General features: G+C 38.4%; 1 protein-coding gene, 1 long non-coding RNA gene and 1 pseudogene across 3 annotated transcripts in view; all 3 read right to left on the reverse strand.

The window, feature by feature from the left end:
- The window catches only part of LOC111741136, a 20,232-nt gene extending 15,061 nt beyond the window's left edge, over positions 1-5,171 (reverse strand). The window contains exons 1-3 of one of the 2 annotated variants that reach the window (XR_002780895.1): positions 2,869-5,171; positions 1,812-2,058; positions 170-971 (exon numbers count right to left, since the gene is read on the reverse strand). This is a non-coding gene — a long non-coding RNA (uncharacterized LOC111741136). Of the gene's footprint in view, positions 1-169; positions 972-1,811; positions 2,059-2,868 lie in introns of those variants that run through there. The other variant, XR_002780896.1, reaches the window with a different exon arrangement.
- A 5,131-nt stretch (positions 5,172-10,302) lies between these two features.
- Positions 10,303-10,420, reverse strand: LOC111741163 (annotated as a pseudogene).
- A 7,838-nt stretch (positions 10,421-18,258) lies between these two features.
- HINT1 (histidine triad nucleotide binding protein 1) overlaps positions 18,259-19,762 on the reverse strand; it is a 3,347-nt gene continuing 1,843 nt past the window's right edge. Inside the window, exons 2-3 of the mRNA XM_011362253.2 lie at positions 19,691-19,762; positions 18,259-18,581 (exon numbers count right to left, since the gene is read on the reverse strand). The exon at positions 19,691-19,762 is cut by the window's right edge and continues 3 nt beyond it. Of these exons, the coding sequence (XP_011360555.1) occupies positions 18,417-18,581; positions 19,691-19,762 (237 nt within the window). The 3' untranslated portion in view covers positions 18,259-18,416. The remainder of the gene's footprint in view (positions 18,582-19,690) is intronic.

Consider the following 19,762-nt stretch of genomic DNA (forward strand, 5'->3'; position numbering starts at 1 on the left):
ATTCCAAATGAACAAGGAAAAGTGGGAATTTATAGCCAAGTTGGGTGTATGGGGGGTCAAGTAGAAGAGGGGATCAGTGATTAGAAAATTACTATGAGAAACCATCAGGGTTAAGATGGAATTCTGACTAAACTGACCTACCAGGGTTCTTACTGAAGGCGAGGGTAGTGGAGAATGAGAGACCCACTCAGATATCAAAGGTGAACAGATAGGGATGGAGGGAGATTCTGGCTACACCAGCTTAGGATTCTTCTAAAACTGGGCAATGCAAGAAGGACACGGGAGTCCAGAAATCAGGACCTCATTGAATGCTCCTATGAGCCCGACAAAAGTGTGGTTGAGGAAGGACTCTTTCTCTTGATCTGAGAAAAAATAAAGATCCCTAAAAGCCTCTGCATTCCAAGATAAGCCATGAATAATAGAAACATCCTGGTTTTCTTTACCAAAACACAGGAACATGTTTTTTAAATCACAACTGACCTAAATGGAATCTAATTAGAATTGTTGACTGCCATATATCGAGCTACCAATAGTTTATTCTGTTAATTTAGTGAGTCAGTACTTCTGAAAGCTAGACTCCCTTGCAAACAATGCAAAGCAAAATCAAAAATCAAACCAAAAAAATCTTTTACACCTTACTAAAATTCCTCTTTGAGGTTTTTTTTTCTAATATCTAAATGATATTCTTGAATGTAGGACTTCCTACCCAAGACCTGATCGATGTTTATTAAATGGGAAGTAATATCTCTCCCCTAAAGAGAAATAACAGTGATAGACTAAGTGGTAGGAATCTCAGCATAAACTTATTCATTGAATAAATGGTCACGTGTCATTAGGTGGCACAGTTTGTATAGTCAACAAAAAAAGCACACACACTTATAAATCTTATTGAAACGACTGGCAAAGGTACAAAGTCAAGCAATACTTAGTGAGGAGAGAAGTTCTCTTGTCCCCAAATTGCCACATAGCACCTAGAGAAAAGGAGGAAGAAGGTGAAAAACATGGCCATCTGGCTGGGTGGGCAGCCTCCCTGAGCCTCAGGGACCTGGGCTGCACTGCACAACTACCCCACATCCTGGGTCACACAAGCCGGCCAGCTGGTCCTGCACACCCGCCTTCCTGACATTTCCCCCTCTATTTCGTCTCTCACTTATGCCGCATAAAATGCTACACTTCTCAGCTTCTTCCCTGAAGAAAAAGAGATGAATCTATGAATTTTTAAATGTGTCACCTAAATGAAATTTAATGAGTCCCCAAAGTGCATGACTAAAGTTTATGAATAGCACTCACAACAATAATCGTACTATGTAAGTTGCCTACTGGAGCTTCTAATTGTATTCTGCAGTTGAAAAAAAAAAAAAATTCACCTCCGGAAAATTAAAACTCAACTGCAAACCATGAATGAAAGAAGGCCTGCTTTGCTCTATCTGAGTAGTATCTTTATTATTTCCTAAGGGCAATGGAAGAAGCAGAAATTCTCTAAGCTGTTTAGGCATGCAGGGAAACTAACCCAGTCTACAAAGCCTCCAGAGATGATTCCCTCCACCGGAAATTGGCAATAGCCTGGCAGGGAAATCACTGCAGACAGTGAGGAAGGAAACCTGTCTCCTGGAACAGCCTCTGAGATAACAAGAAAGCTGTGCTATCAAGGCACAGACACACCCTCTCCTTCAAGATAAGGACTGGGAGTCCAGAGCACAGCATTGGCAAGTCCGACTCCTATAAAAGGGGACAGGCATCCTGCTGTGCACCTCACTATTGACAACTTCATTGTGGAAGGTAGAGATGGCATAGCAGGACAAGATGCTTACCTGTCAGGAATGCTGGCTCCTTCTCTCAAGATTAGAGAAGGAAAACTGAAAAATCCTTGGTGGGAGAAGTGCTTTGTGTAGAATGTGGTGGCTTTGCCTTGGAATGGCAGCCCAGCAGGAGAGGACAAAACAAAACTGGAGTTCTAATTTTGCTTCTCTGCCTCCATTTTGCAACAAACAATGTCCATTCCCATGCTGAAGTGCCTCAGATCCGCTGAAGTGCCTCAGATCCTCTGATGTACTGGAGCTGGCATAGTAGCCAATTGTTAAATTTTCAGGAATTTTGTAAGCCAGTTTTTCAATATAACCATTATTAAAATTAAAGTATATGAGTTTACAATTAAATAAGTTATATTAAAACAAGAGCAGCACTCATATTTATAGCAGCATTATTCACAATAGCCAAAAGGTGGAAGCAACCCAAGTGTCCATCAACGGGTTAATGAATAAACACAATATGGTATACACGCTCAATGGAATATTATTCAGCCTTAAAAAGGAAGGAAAATCTGTCATATGCTACAACATAAACCTTAAGGAAATTATGCTAAGTGAAATAAGGCAGATACAAAAAGATAAATAATGTATGATTCCACTTATATGAAGTACCTAGTCAAATTCATAGATACAGAAAGTAGAATAGTGGTTGTCAGGGGCTGGTGGTAGGAAGAATGGGAAGTCATTTAGTAGGTATAGAATTTCAGTTTTGCAAGGAAAAATTTCTGGGGGTTGGTTACACAACGGTTTTATTTGTCCATGTATTATGATCATTATTAATTATTCTTATGCAAAATTGTCCCAAATTTGGCCAACTGGAGATCCTTCAGTCTAATTCCTGTGGCCTTTGGACATGACCTCATCAGCCTGAGCACTCTCGCTGCCTGGAATCAGCCATTTCTTCAGGGAACCTTTTAGTTGGGAATGGTATTTAAAAAGCAAGAGCTGGGTGTTCTGTAGTGTTTACTGTTACTAGGCCTTTATAGTGGACAAAACAAGGGTGCTTTTTCAGTCTTCAGTGTTTTCTGATCATTCTCAATTTCATAAGGTTCTTTCTCACCTTTCTCCATTCCACGTCATTTTTGCTCTTTTTTCCCCAAAATGAGAACTTTAATTCTCATTCACACCAATATTTTTACTCATTTTCTCTATCCTACAATAACACCCAAAAAGTTACACAATTATAACACCAACAACAAATCCATGAGATAATATTCAAGATTTCTTTGCAGTTGGCCTTAGTCCTTAGAATTTATCCTGTTAATAGGTTATAGAGTCAGTGTGCTATGTTCAAAAGTAACTTGAATTATATTTTCTTTGTGTTTTTGTTTTTGTTTTTAATGTTTATACATAGTTGATTTCATTTAGTTTTCTTTGCATTTGATTTAGGCTCTACTCTTTAATCTGTTTTATCTACTTTTAGCTTATTAACTCTTGGATGTTTCTAGCCTTTCTCCATCTCTGTCAAGAAAGTGCTAGTTTTGCCCAACAACTTCTCTTTTTATGGGTCTGAGGGTGGTCCCAATATACAATTTAAGATATGTTGGGATATTCTGATATATGACTGCAGAGAAAGAAATATAAGAGGTACATAGAATGGAAGGAATTATGCACAAGGGAGTTCTCTTTTCTTTTTAAAGAGTGAGCCACAGATATAGCTGCAGTATATGAAAGAAGTAATTGAGAAAGGGTCTTCAAACAATCAAGAATTCGGAGGAAAGGCTGCTTCAGCCAACAAAGGAGGCTCAGCTGGTTGGAAATTCAGAGTGGTCTGAGTCAGCCAAATTCTCCACTATAGCTCATCCCAAATATTCAGATACCACCCTTCCTGATCAATATGCTAATTTCTTTATAACAGACTAGACAGGCTATGAATTGAATTAATAAAACTTGGCAACGTTGAGGATCAAATGTTGTATTAGGTTTAACAGTTCTTTGAGTTCTTCAGCTATAAGAACTTATGTCTTATAAAAAATCCCTTACAGATTTTTATCACATAGCCACAGAGAGCTCTTGGGTTTCAACTGATAACTTGAAATATAATTTAGAAGTCTTAGCTTGTTGTTTTTTCTTTAAGATGTTCAGCAATATTAGAAGCACTAACACCACCTCCTCAGTCCTTGAATTCCACCTGCCCTTCATAACCACCTATGGCAGTGGCACTTGGAAGCCCAACGACTTGCCGTTGGTTGGTATATCAGTACACATGATTCATGGAATGATTTAATTAGCTGTTTTGCTAATATTTACCATGGGCTGTGAAAATCCAGTTCCTAAACGTTCGCTAATTTTCCTTGCCTTTATCCCAAACTAGGGCAAATAACTAGTCTCAGCTTTCCAGCCACACATACACCCAACCTTTCCCTGAGGATCTATTGCTTACAACCATTCCTGGTAAACATTTCTCCAGCAGTTAATTTCTTGAAACATTATTTGATGGATAGCTCACAGATTAACTGAGGAAATAGGCAAGAATAAAGAGAAGCTATGCAAAATAATACCACAGCCGAAAATAGAACCAGAGAGCTCATCTGTCAGGGCACTGCTACCACTGCCAGTGAACGCAGGACCTGTGACTTGCACTGTTGTTGTCCCGGGTGTTCAATACTGGATCTGACAGTTGGCAACACAGACACCGTTGTGCCTGCCAACAGGATGCTGCTGCCACTGACACCAGAAAGAAATCTCCACTGTCCTTGTTTCTTGGTGTCATTAGTTTCAAATTCAAAATCCCAGATGAGTGCATCTGATTGGCAGAGCCTAAGTCAAAGGCCTACAACCCTGCTGGCAGAGGAGCTAGAATATTAGGTTCATTTCAACTTCTCTTTTGGGAGGCAAGGAATCTCTCAAATACAAAGAGAGTTCACATGCCGAACATCAATCATTACAAGTATCCATTATGCATACAATGCTCTGAACAAATGCCACAGGTCATAATAGGTGTACACAGAGTTGTTTGGTTTTTAACGACACTATATTTAACACACAGCACAAGGCCTGTCTCATAGTGGACATTTTATAAATAGCAATTGTTATTAACACTATCATAAAACTGTCACAATGTTTTATTTATTTGTTTGTTTGTTTGTTTGTTAATTTAATGGTGACATTGGTTAATGAAATCCAGTAAGTTTCAGCTGTACATTGTAACAGTAAGGCATATATATATATTTACATTGTGTGTTCACCTCCCATAGTAAGATTTCTTGCTGTCACCACATATTTGACTCCCTTTACTCTGCCTACGTCTCCTCTCCCCGCTACTCACTGGTAACCATTGGTCTATTCTCCATGTCCATGAGTCTGTTTGTTTGTCCTGCTCATTTGTTGCTTTTAGGTTTACATCCCACATATAAGTGCTATCATGTGATTTTCAACTTTTTCTGTCTGCTTTATTTCACTTAGCATGATTATCTTGAGGTTCATCAATGTGGTCACGAATGGCAGTATTTCATCTCTTCTTATGGCTGAGTAATATTCCATTGTATATATGTACCACACATTAATTTTGGTGTGTGGTGATAGTCATCTATCATAGGATACTTTGGTTGCTTCCATGTCATGGCCACTGTGAATAATGTTGCTATGAACATCAGTGTGCAAATATCTTTTTCGATATGAGTTTTGAAGTCTTTGGGGTAAATACCCAGTAGAGAGATTGCTATATCATGTGGTAGATCAAGTCTTATTTTTTGAGGAACCTCCATACTGTCTTCCATAGTGGCTGTATCAATTTGCAGTTCCACGAGCGGTGTATGAGGGTTCCTTTTTCTCCGCATCCTCTCTAACATTTGTTATTATTTGTTCTGTTGATGACAGCTATCCTAACAAGTGTGAGATGGTATCTCATTGTGGTTTTGATTTCCATTTCCCTAATAGCTAGCGATGTCGAGCATCTTTTCATATGTTTGTTAGCTATTTGTATGTCCCCTTGGGAGAAGTGTCTGTTCAGGTCCTCTGCCCATTTTTTGATTGGATCGTTGGTTTTTGTGTTGTTGTTCTTATTGAGTCATATGAGTTCTTTGTATATTTTGGATATTAGGCCCTTATCAGAGGCGTTGCTTGAAAATATATTTTCCCATTTGGATGGTTGTCTCTTTACCTTGTTGAAAGTTTCTTTTGCTGAGCAGAAGCTTTTTAATTTGATATAGACCCATTTATTTATTTTAACTTCTACTTCTCTTGTTTTTGAGGTCAAATTCATAAAATCCTCTTTAAGTCCAAGGTCCTTGAGTTTAGTTTCTGTTTTCTTCTATGCATTTATTGTTTCAGGTCTTATATTCAGGTCCTAATCCATTGTGAGTTAATTTTGGTGTGTGGTGATAGACAACAGTCTAGTTTCATTCTTTTGCAAATGGCCTTCCAGTTTTCCCAGCACCATTTATTGAAGAGGCTTTCCTTTCTCCATGGCATATTTTTGGCTTTTTGTCGAAAATTATTTGCCCATATAAATATGGGTTTACTTCTGGACTCTCAATTCTGTTCCACCGGTCTGCGTGTCTGTTTTTCTGCCAATACCATGCCGTTTTGATTATTGTCGCTTGTAGTATGTAATTTGAAGTCAGGCAGAGTGATGCCTCCAGCCTCATTCTTTTCTCTCAGGATGGCTTTGGCAATTCAGGATCTTTTGTGCTTCTATACGAATCTGATGATTTTTGTTCTATTTCTTTAAAAAAATGCCAATGGGATTTTGATGGGGATTGCATTAAATCTGTATAATACTTTAGGTAATATTGTCATTTGAACTATGTTGATTCTTCCAATCCAAGAACACGGAATAACTTTCCATTTCTTTGTATCTTCTTCAATTTCTTTTAATAGGGTCTTATAGTTTTCTTTATATAGGTCCTTCACATGTTTCGTTAGATTTGTTGGTATTTTATTTTTTTTGTTGGTATTTTTATTTGTAGATATTTTATTCTTTTTGTTGCAATTGCAAAAAAAAATATTTTTTCCACTTCTTTTTCTGACACTTCATTATTAGAGTATAGGTATACTGTGGATTTTTGAACATTGAATTTTGTATCCAGAAACTTTACTGTATTTGCTAATAGTTTCTAGTAGTGTTCTTGTGGAGTCTTTAGAGTTTTCTATATAGAGAATTATGTCATTTGCAAATAGTGACAGTTTGATTCCTTTGTTTCCTATTTGGATGCCTTTTGTATCTTCCTCTTGCCTGACTGCACTCGTTATGACCTCCAATGTTATAATGAATAACAGTAGTGATAGTGGACAGCCCTGCCTTGTTCCTGATCTTAGAGAGAAGGTTTTTAGTTTTTCATCATTAAGTATAATGCTGGCTGAGGGTTAGTCATATTTGGCCTTAATTAAAAGTTACTTTCCTTCTATATCAATTTTGTTAAGTGTTTTCATCATAAATGGATGCTGTATCTTGTTGAAGGCTTTTTCTGCATCTATTGACATGATCATATGATTCTTATTTTTTAATTTATTTATGTGGTGTCTCACGTTAATTGATTTGCATATGTCGAACCATCCCTGTGCCTCTGGGATAAAGCCCACTTGATGGTGGTGTATAATCTTTTTAACATGTTGCTGTATTCAGTTCGCTAGAATCTTATTTAGGATTTTTGCATCTGTATTCATGAAAGATATTGGTGTGTAGTTTTCTTTTTTGTGTTATCTTTACCAGGCTTTGGTATCAGGGTAATATTGGCCACATAAAATGAGTTAGGAAGTATTACCTCCTCTTCAATTTTTTGGAAGAGTTTGAGGAGAACAGGTATTAAATCTTCTTTGAATGTTTGGTAGAATTCACTGGTAAAGCCATCTGGCCCTGGACTTTTACTTTTTGGTAGGTTTTTGATGATTGTTTCCATTTCCATACTGCTGATTGCTCTATTTAGATTTTCCAGTTCTTCCCGATTCAGTCTAGGAAGATTGTATCTTTCTAAGTACTGGTCCATTTCTTCTAGGTTATTAAATCTGGTGTTATATACTTTTTCGTAGTATTCTTTTATGATCCTTTGTATTTCTGCAGTGTCTGTTGTAATTTCCCCTCTTTTATCCCTGATTTTGTTTATTTGTGTCCTTTCTCTTTTCTCTTTAGTGAGTCTAGCCAGGGGTTCATCAATTTTATTAAACTTCTCAAAACCAGCTCTTTGTTGCATTTATTTTTCTTTTTGCTTGTTTGTTTGTTTGTTTGTTTGTTTGTTTTCAATTTCATATATTTCTGCTCTAATTTTGATTATTTCTTTCCTTCTGCTGACTTTAGGCTTCATTTGTTCTTCCTTTTCTAGTTTTTGAAGATGAAGTATTAGGTTGTTTATTTAGGATCATTCTTGTTTTTGGAGATAGGCCTGTAATGATATGAACTTTCCTCTTATGACTGCTTTTGCTGTGTCCCAAAAGTTTTGATATGTTGTACTATCATATCATTTGTTTCTATATATCTCTTGATCTCTCTTTTTATTTCTTCTCTGACCCAGTTATTCTTTAGTAGCATGTTGTCTAATCTCCATGTATTTATGGTTCTTCCCACCTTTTTTTTTACAGTTGATCTCCAGCTTCAAAGCATTATGATCAGAGAATATGGTTGGTATGATTTCAACCCTCTTCTATTTGTTGAAGCCATCTCTGTGTCCCAGTATGCGGTCAATCCTTAAGAATGTTCTACGTGCACTAGAGAAGAATGTATAAAGAGCTGTTTTGGGATGAAAGGCTCTGTAAATGTCAATTATGTTCAGTCGGTCTAATGTGCCATCTAAGGTTGTTATTTCCTTATTGATTTTCTGTTTGAATGATCTGTCCATATCCAATAGTGGGGTATTTAGGTCCTCTACTATGATAGTGTTTTGGTCTGTTTCTCCCTTTAGTTATATTAGTAATTGCTTTATATATTTCAAGGCTCCCTAATTGGGAGCATAGATATGAATAAGTGTTATGTCTTCTTGGTGCATAATTCCCTTTATCGTTATGAAGCATTCCTCAGTATCTTTCTTTACCTTTTTTATTTTGAAGTCTATTTTGTTCAATATTAGTACTGCTACTCCTACTTTTCTCTGAATGCCATTTGCTTGAATTATCATTTTCTACCCTTTTGCTTTGAGTCTATATTTGTCTTTGGAGTTGAGATGTGTCTCCTAGAGGCAGCATATGGTTGGATTTTGTTTTTTAATCCAATCTGAAACTCTGTGCCTTTGTATTGGTGAGTTTGGTCCATTTATATTTAGGGTGATTATTGAAATATAAGGTCTTCTTATAGCCATTTTATCTTTTGCTTTCTGGTAGTTTGGTGTTTCCATTGCTTCCTTGTTCATGTGTGTCTGGTTTTTATTTGTTTGTTTGTTTGTTTGTTTTGAATGACTGTTGTGGGTTTTCCCTCTGGTCCTTCTTGTTTTGTTATATACTTCTGTTCTGAATCTTTGGTGTGTGGTTATCATTATGAATATGTAAAGGATAGTTATATATGAATTATATATATATATATATAAAATATATACAGTCATCCATTTTTTTCTACGTGCGCCTTATCTCCATTCCTCTTTGTGAATTTGCATCTTTGAATCCTCCTCTTTTCAGTCATTTGTCCCTATGTATGCTGAACGTTCATTACTATCTTGCAATAGCAAATCTCTATTGTTAATAAGGGTTTCACTCCTCTGCTTCTATCTGCCTGCTAGTTGCCTTACTCATAGTCATGTATTTTTCTGTCATTTTGTTTTAGCTGAGCTGACCCCTTTCAGTATTTCCTGTAATGCAGGCCTCATAGTGGAGAATTCCCTCAATTTTTGTATGTCTGGAAAGGTCTTTATTTCTCCTTATCTAAAGGAGAGCTTAGCTGGATACATTATTCTTGGCTGGTAGTTCCTTTCATTTAATAGCTTGAATATTTGATTCCACTCCATTCTGGCTTGTAAGGTTTGTGCTGAGAAGTCCAACGATAATCTAATGGGTTTTCCTTTATAGGTTACCATCTTCTTCTCCCTGGCTGCCCTGAGAATTCATTGATTTTTGATAATTTTAATACAATGTATCTTGGTGAAGGCCTATTTGGGTTGAGGTAACTGGGTGTTCTGTTGATTTCTGGAATTCCAAGCTCCAGCTCATTCCTTAGATTTGGGAAATTCTTGTCAACTATTTGTCTGAAAATGCTTTCTAATCTCTTCTCTTTTTCTTCCCCCTTTAAGAATGCCCATTATTCTTATGTTTCCTCTCCTGATGGTATCAGCCAGGTCTTGTATTTTTCTTTCATTATTTGTCTTTCTTCGGTTTCTCTCTTCTTCATTCTGATTTATTTCTAGATTTCTATCTTCTATATCACTGATCCTTTCCTCAATTTGGTCAGCTGTATTTCCCAAGCTTGCCATTTCATTTTTCATCTTACAGTGTGTTCTTTACCTCCAGAAGTTCTATTTGGTTCTTTTCAACTTTTTTTTATTTTTTAGGTAAGGCAACTCTTGGTTGACCTCACAGATTTCAAGGACCTTGTCAGCTTACAATCTCTTATTTATTTTTTATTTTTTATTTTTTACACCTACAGCACCTGGTCTTCCTAGATGGTCTCCCATCCAAGTACTAAGCAGGCCCGATCTTGCTAGCTGCCGAGATCAGACTGGATCGGGTTCGTTCAGGATAGCATGGCCGTAGAATACTTGGTTCTTTGTGAAGGTTTCAATCTCCTTGCTAAAGAACTCATTCTGCTCATCTAGTTGTTTTTTCAATTCCTGAAATTGTTGATGTGAATTATGTCAAATCTCACCGAGTTTTTTCATAAGTACCATCCTGAATTCTCTGTCATTTAAGTCTCATATTTCTATGTCTGTAAGCTTATTTTCTGGAGATTTTTCTCTTTCTTTCTGAGATGCCTTGTCATCTTGGATGTTCATGGTGTTTAATGGACTATTTCTGTGCCTGGGCATTCATGGAAGTATTCTACTTTTTTCTTAGAAAGAAAATTTATTATATAAAGGTCTCTCTTTAGCTTGTTGCGAGAAGGCATTTTTCTTTTGGTTTCCAGTAGGTGGCGTCTAAGCCTCTTGAATCCCTCCTTTATATAAAATCTTAATATGCCTTTTATTTTCTTATGGATGTTCAATCACTCTGACTACCGTCAGTCTCAGTCCCTGTCAGTCTTAGCAACAGTTTCAGGAGTGTTTGTTCAGATTCTCCTGGGGCTCCGCAGTGTTCGGTCTCAGAGGATATGGCGGGAAAGGGATGCTCTGGGTTGGGGGAGGAGGGGTTGCGTCTCACCCTCATGTTTTGCAACTGGGACTGGTAAAAACCCCTCGTTCTTTGCCATCCCCACTTCTCAGCTATCTGTCCTGATGCCTGGGCACTGTCACTGGCCTCATGGAGCTCACAGCTCTGTCAGGAAGAGCTGTTCAGGCAACTCGCCACACCTTCTCTCCTCCCTCCTCCTCCTACAGGGAGCTCCGGCTGCTAGAGGCAGCTTTTTTGTTTCTCCCAGTCCACTGCTCAACACCCAGGGTTCTGATCTGTGGTAGCTCTTATGCACAGATCCCACGTTCAGATGTGCTGGTGCACATTTTGGGTGTTTTTTGTTGAGTTTGAGATATTCTGCTTATTGTTGTTTCAAGGGGAGAGATCTGGGCACGTCTCTCACTCTGCCATGTTTCTGATGGCACTAAAAACTGTCACAATCGTGTTCATTGTTATTACACAATGTCAACCTATAGGGATCAGTGAATAAGGATTAAATGAGATAACAAAAGTCTCAGGTACTCTGTAGAGACCAATGACAAAGTGGCCTACATGGCCTCTCCTGATATCATGACACTATTATATGAGACCCTCCAGAAATTAGGTATGATCCCCGAGATGAAAGGGAGAAATTCTAAACTGACTAAAATTAAGAGTCTTTATGTTGATTGATCAGAGACTCAAAATAGAAATTAAGTTGTTACAGAAAATGCAAAAGAGGTATATTTTTTGCATATTTATTTATAGGCTAATATTTGTACATACTACAATCTTTCAGGTGCACTGTACCAGTCAAGCATGGTGCTTATATTGACCCCTTCTAGAATGCTTCAGAGGACTAGCCACACCCCCTGTCCTTTCTGTAAGAGTCTGAGTTCTTCACATATTGGCTACAGTGGATACCAGATTGCCTCACCACAGTAAAAGCTGATCGGCCATGTAAGGACTATTCAGCAGCATATGAGGTAATCTGGCCTCAAGTTAAGAGAAGTCTTTGTCTTCTCTTAGGAAGTAAGTCACACAGAGGTAGAGAAACAAACTAGTCTTAATGTCAGGGGGAGAGAAAGAATGTAGCTGAGTCAACATAATGGTGGTGGAGTATACTGTTTAATGGCTCTCTTTCCACATCCCAGTCTGCATTCCCCTTTATAGTGTGGCTTTTCTGCTTCTCCCATGCAGAAGGGAAGTCTTTTTCCCCAAACCCTTGCATCTAGGCTGATCTTTAACTCACTTTGACAGACAGGATGTGGTTGAAGTGATGCTATTTGAGTCTGAAAGCCTAGGCTTGAGGGGGCCTTGCAGTGTCTGTGTTGCCTCTTGAAATGCTGCCCTGAGAACATTAAATTGTGAAGAAGCTTGGTGTTAAAGACAGTGTGGGAGGAGGCCAAGCCATCCCAGTTGCTCCAGGTGAATCCATTCCAACCAACCCATATGAGTGAGCCCAGGTAAGATAAGCAGAACTGTCCAACCAACACACAGAATCATGAGAAAAAACAAATCTTAATTATTTAAGCTTGGATTTGGTTATTACTGTGTGACTACCATGTAAACTGGTCTAGCCTAAAGGAGAATAAGGGGCCATACAGAGGAGAATCAGAGGATGCCAGCTAACTGCCAGAACCAACTGTGAGACATCTGAGTGGGGTCCCCTTGGACCTCCAACCTTTAAAGAACACAGCTAAGAAGCCCTTTACTATTGGTGAAGAGTTGATCCTGTCTGCTGCTAAGGACATTTGTCGTGATCTTTTAGGACAGGCTGCAGTCCAAAAGGTGGCACATGTTCCTCTTTCGGCCAGCACCATAACTAGGCAAACTGATGAAATAGCAGAGGATATTGAGGTATGATTGTTAGAGAGGATTAATGAGTCGCCATGGTACACAGTCCAGGTTGACAAGTCTACCGATGTTGACAACAAAGCAACGATGCTTGTTTTGTGTGATATATTTTTCAGGAGGATGTGCATGAAGATATGTTATATGCACTTTTGTTGCCAACCAACACCACAGCTGCAGAACTATTCAAGTCTGTGAATGATCACATATCAGGAAAACCAAAATGGTCATTTTTGTGCTGGTATATGAACGAATGGAGTGGCTGCCATGACTGGACAGCTTTCTGGTTTCACTACTCGGGTCAAAGGTCGCTTCTGAACGTGAGTCTACACATTGTGTCATCCATAGAGAAATGCTGGCTAGCCGAAAAATGTCACTTGAACTTAACGTTTTGCAGAATGTGGTTACAATTATCAATACCCTTAACTCACGTCTATTCACACAACTCTGTGAAGAGATGGACGCAGAACAAACATATCTCTTATACAGAGAAGTGAGATGGCTTTCAAAGGTAGATCACTGGCCAGAGTTTCTGAATTACAAGAGCTGCTCCAGAGATTTCTTTTAGAAAAACAGTCACCACTGGCAACACATTTCATTGACGCAGAATGAGTCACAAAACTTGCTTACTTGTGGGACATATTCAACCTGTTTAACCAACTCAATCTGTCACTTCAGGGAAGAATGACAACTGTGTTCAAGTCAGCAGATAAAATGGCTGCATTCAAAGCCAAATTGGAATTAAGGAGGTGACGAGTGAACATTGAGATTTTTGACACGTTTCAAACATTAGCAGAGATTTTGAAAAAGACTGAGTCAGGGCCTTCTTTCTCCCAGCTGATGCACTGATCTCAGCGTTCAAAAGAGTTTGAGCATTATTTCCCAACCGCAAAAGACCCCGAACTGGGAAGGAATGGATCTGCGACCCATTTGTGAATAAGCCGGGTGAATATACTTCATCCGTGCTCGAAGAGGGTCAGCTGTTTGATATCACAAATGACAGTGACCTTAAAAGTATGTTTGGGACTTCAAATCTCCATATGTTCTGGGTTAAAATCAAAGTGGAACATCTTGAGATTGCCACAAAAGCACTGAAAAGCTTGCTTCCACGTCCAACATCCTGTCTTTGTGAAGCAGGGTTTTCTGCAGCGACAGCAACCAAAATTATGCAACCAAGATTATGGAGTAGACTGGACATAAGCAACACACTTTGGGTGTCGCTATCTCCCATAACCCCCGGATGGGACCATCTAGTTGCAGGAAAACAAGCTCAGGGCTCCCAGTGGTTCTGCATTATGGTGGGTTGCGTAATTATTTAATTACATATTACACTGTAATTAATAATAATAGAAATAAAGTACACAAAAAATGTAATGCGCTTGAATCATCCCGAAATCATCTCCCTTAGGCTCCATTCGTGGAAGAATTCTCTTCCACGAAATGGGTCCCTGGTGCCAAAAAGATTAGGGACTGCTGTATAGAGCACCGGAAATGAGTGCGGTAAAGAAGAGCTATACTTGGAATTAAAGTTGCACCCACTCCTATTATTCACAGAAAATAGTGGTTAGCAAAATGCCTCCTGGTCTTGAGTCAGTGTTATAGAAGAGTGAATACAGCCAGACTATAGCTACTTGCAGTAGTCTTTTTCAGCACTTGGGCCCAGTCCAAGAACGCCTGGCTGCTTTTCCATACTTGTGAACGCTGGCTACCAACGATGGAGCAGAGACCACAAGTTGTCTCTCAGTATCTATTCCACTTTTATTCTCTTCTGGTTTTACTCTGGGCAGCAAGGTAACCGGCTTCATTTATAGCTTGAGGTGGACAATGATGCATTAGGTGGTGTGGGACCTCAGGAAAAGTTCCTTTTAAAAAAGACATAATTCTGGCATGTAGCTTTTTTGGCATTTTCCTTTCCTCTTTCTTTCTGATGGGAGGATCTGATAGCTGCATCAGTCAAATGAACCATGAAGTGGCTTTGAGGGTAGAAATCACGTGCTAAGGAGAGCAAAGCAGAAAGGTAGGGAGTCTGAGTTCTTGCTGATATTACAAAGCTGCCAAAAGGGCCCTGGACTGCTACCTTAACAGGGCTTACCTTGAGAAAAAAATAAGCCTCTATCCCATTGTAACCTTTGATTTATGTATTATGTAGGCTAATTCTAACCTACATAAATAAAAAAATACACATTCAAAATAAAGCATAAAGACCACTTTGATTTTTCTTAGGGGCTTATTCAGGCAGATTATCTCAGTGATAAACTGAGGTCCTTGAATGACCTGAGCCTATCACTTGAGATCTAAACTGTAACATTTAGTGTTAAAGATGAGAGTCATTTCCTATTCTGCCTCCCTCTCTTTTCAATTCAATCAAGCTGTAGTACTATGGTCCCCACAGAAACTGGCTTACACTCTGCCCTCGAGCTCAGCTGCTATCTCCAAGTTCTAACCTTTCTCACTCTGGCACTCTCACCTTCCTGGCTAATTCAAAGGATAAAAGAATCGTCAAATAGGATAGTGTCACTGTTAAAATCCCAAGCCTCCTTATGCAGACTAAGCTCTATCACTCCTGAATCATAGACCTTGTATTACAGTAAATACTGTTAGCTGCTATTACCTAAACTCAAAAATCTCAATGGCTTAACACAAATTCTAATGTGGGTCAGGAGTAAGAACTCTGCTCCATTCAGTCACTCAGGGACTCAAGCTCCTTCCATTAAACAGCTCAATGTCCTCTGCTGGATCCTTTCTGCATCTTGACAAGAGACAAAGGAAAAGAGAGAGCATGGGAGAATAAATAGCATGGGAAGTTTTTCAGGGCCTTGGAATGGCATACATCAGCTTCTCCCACATCTCACTGGCCAGACTGTAGGCATGTGCACCCACATAGCTAAGGGGTACAGTCCAGCTTTACGCTAAGGAAAAATAAAACAGTAATTATTTACTCTCTCCATTTCTGTGGGTTACGACTTTGGGAAATCAGCCAGGGAGTTCTGCCCTGGGATCGCTCCTGAGGTCAGATGTTGACCAGGACAGTGGTCATCTGAAGGCTTGGCTGGGGCTGGAGGATCTGCTTCCAAGGTGCTTTATTCATAGCTGACACATCATTGCTGGCTGCTGGCGGGAGGCCTCAGTTCCTCCCAACATAGGCCCTCCCTGCTTGAGGGTCCTCAGCCATAGCAGCTGGCTTCCCCCAGAGTGACCAGGAGACCAAGGTGTAAGCCCTCTTTGATCCAGCCACACAAATCAATCACTTTTGCCATACTCTTACTCAAACAGACCAGCCTTGATTCAATGAGACTATACAGAGGTGTGAATACCAAAGGCAAGATTATCTGTGGGCTATCTTGAATACTGGCTATTCCATGCATGTAGTGAATAATCTGCCACAAGTCTAAGGCAGTGTGATATTGTGACTTATAATAAGAAATATGTATCTGATCTTTGTCCCCACTTCTGGCAGAGCTCCTAAAACCCTTGGAATTATCCTAAGTGATAAGAGTGAAGAAAGTGTCTTTTGTTATAAGATAACTTTGGAAAGCCCTTAGGTAACCTAAGGATGGGGGCTGGTTGCCAGTAGAACCAACCACATGACTAAAGGGTTGGAACTTTCAGTCCCACTGCCCCACCTCCAGGGCAGGGTCAGGGGGCTGAAGGTTGAATCAGTCATTAATGGCCAATGATTTAATCAGTCATGCCAATGTAATAAAACCTCCATAAAACCCCGGAAGGACAGGGTTGAGAGCTTACAGGTTGGTGAACATGTGATCTGGGGAGAGTGGCATGCTCAGCGGGAGTATGGAAGTTCCATGCCCTTTCCCCATATCTTGTCCTATGAATCTCTTCCACCTGGCTGTTCCTGAGTCATATCATTTTATAATAAACCAGTGATCTAGTAAAACGTTCCTGTTTTGTAAGCTGCTCAAGCAAATTAATCAAAACTGAGGAGAAGGGTCTTAAGAACCTCCGGTTTATAGCCTATTGGTCAGAAGCACAAGTGACAATCTGGACTTGCAAGGGGGGGTTGGAAGTCCTGCAGGACTAAACCCATAGAATCTGATGCTATCTCTGGGTGGATAGTGTCAGAATTGAGTTGAACTATAAAACACCCAGCCAGTGTCTGGAGAATAACTGGTGCTGTGTGGGAACATCACTCCCTTCACACATTGAAAATTGAGTCTCGAAACCATTTTAGGCAGAAAAGTCAGACACAACTAGCATGACAAATTAGCAGTTATCTACCTGATTTATTAACGCTGGTTTGACAAAATTAGTGGGAAAGATAATATGCCTAAAGGAAGCAGACTCAGCCTTCTTATACATAATACAAATGCTTCTCTCATTATTACATTCTTTACAGTGGCACGAATACCTCCAAAACTTTTCCCTAGACCTTCTTAAAGTCATAAAAGAACATAAAGCCATAAAAGTATTAGGGAAAAAAACAATTAAAAAAAATCTTCCTGGGGTGGAAAAGGCTTTCTAAAATATGAAATAAAATTGATATATTAACTATACAAATATTTTAAACACCATAAAGTAAAAAAATGACAACTGGGAAAATTATTTTTAAGACATAAATGGCCAATTTCCTTAATCCCCCCGAATATTTTAAAAACAAAATTCAAAATTTAGAAAAACAATTTTCAATTAAATGTGTCAAACCCTACACTAAAGTGGTCTTCTGAGAGATTAAAAATGGAAAGAATCCATTAGCACAAAGAGAATAAGAAACAAAAACCAACAAGCAGTATTAGAATTTGAAAGCTAGAAAATATCTACATGAAGGAAAGTCAAGAAGCAAAACTATTTGCCCTGTACAACCTTAGAAAGGCTATAGTGCATGGCAAGACTGAAAACAAAGTTTGGTTGTCAGTCTGCATAAGGAGAACTCAGGTTCTTGCCCGCCTCCATATAGCCAGATTCATACACAACTTAAATATTTTTGCGAGTATGCACATACACATTCAAAACAGTGAGTTTTCAATTTGGAAAGTTAATTCTAACTAATATGTTCTTAACTCTTTATAACATTCAGTTCAGATAAAAAGGAATTACCAATGTATGGGTTCACACGCTTGTCAAAGATTCTGTGACAGAACTACTTTCTTCTCTTCCAAATTATCCCAACAGTCCAGGGGAAACATGTGGGCTGGACAAAAAGCATTGTTTCTAAACTCAAAACTGTCACATTCTAGATCAGTCACATCACATACTCCTTTGTTCTTAGAAAATAAGAGAATTGTATTAGGAAATTTTTGCTTTGACTACAAGGAATTTCAAAGTGAAAGCTAAATTTATAACATCTTGTTGTCTTCAAAAACCAGTCCCACCATTATAACAATGTACATATGTTGAGTCCTTTGGGAGAAAAAACAAGATACCTCCCAAATTATGAAATCTGTCATACATCCCAACATATTTTTTAAATAATACAGAATTCAGACCATGCAACAATGTCTTTTATTATGTATGAGTTTTTCAAATTATTTCCTCAATTTGTCCATACACAGGCAAATATAATTGTACTGTTTAACATATTAGAATTTGCAAAATTGATCATTGCCTAAAGAAGGGAAAATTATCCATAAGACATGTTTAACCAGGAGGCCATTTCATCTGCCTACCTCCGAGAACATGGAGGTGCACATGATAGACAGACTGTCCCCCATCTGAGCCTTCATTGACCACCATTCGATAACCCTTCTTCAGGCCTAGGTCCGCAGCACATTTCTTGCCAACAATCATTAAATGTCCCAGAAGCTGAAAAAAAAAGTTTCTTAAGCACAGGCAATTTACAATTACTTGCCATTAAATAACAGACTACCAAGGTGAAACGTTAAATTAAAAAATTGCCAAGTTGAAACACACTCCTTTGAGCAAATATTTAGAGATTCTTTTAATCCTAATACAACATAATTTACAATTAAAAAATTAGTAAGATTAGGTATTTATGTATTACTGATTTCAATTAAAATATGAGACAAATTTACTGCTCAATTAATACAATTAAATTTTTTTAATAAAGCAAGACATCTTGCTTTCTTGTTATGGGGGAGGGTATCAAGCAGGATAGGTTTGGTTATGCTGTCGTAACAAGCTACCCCCAAATCTGGTTTACAACAAAAAAACATTTCTTGTGTTCACTACATGTTCATCACAAGTTGACCAGGCTCTATTTCTATATCTTTTTCACTTTGAGACCCAGACTGATAGAACAATCTCTATATGATCATAGTAGCAGAGACAAGAGAAAACATGGCAAACTAGCTCTTAAAAGTTTTCACTCAAAAGACATATATCCCTTCCGCTTGCATTCATTGGCTAAATCAAATCATGTAACCAGGCCTCACACCAATGAGGCAGCAAATATAATGCACCCCTAAAGAACAGTGAATAGTTACAAACAATTATACAATCTACCACAAAAAGCATTCGGAAAAATTTTAATTAAGGCCGATAACTCCTGGCAAAAGCAAATAATTACTTTTCTTTCCTTTAACAGTATTAGTAGAAGGATCCGTGAACCCTCTCCTATATGATATACTATTTCTTTGTTGAGGAAAAATGAATCTCACCAGCTAATCCTTATGTGGAAATCTGTCTGCTTAAGAATTTGTGGTGATGGATATTAACTAGAATTATTGTGATAATCATTTCATAATATATACATATATCAAATCATGTCATATACCTAAAACTAATACAATGGTATATGTCACTATATCTCATTAAAAATCAAAACTATTTATACACTGCATTGAAGCTCTAATGCTCTTAGGAAAATGAAAATGTAACATCAGTTTAAGGTCAAAATTTAGTCTCCCAATTTAAAAAGCAAGAAAATAAATTGTGCTAGTAAATTTACTTACACTTTCATCATCATCTTCTGCTACAGAAATCTGGGAGATATGCTTCTTGGGTATCACCAGAAAATGTGTTGG

This window comes from Pteropus vampyrus, unplaced genomic scaffold (assembly GCF_000151845.1).
Source record: "Pteropus vampyrus isolate Shadow unplaced genomic scaffold, Pvam_2.0 Scaffold74, whole genome shotgun sequence".
NCBI lineage: Eukaryota > Metazoa > Chordata > Mammalia > Chiroptera > Pteropodidae > Pteropus > Pteropus vampyrus.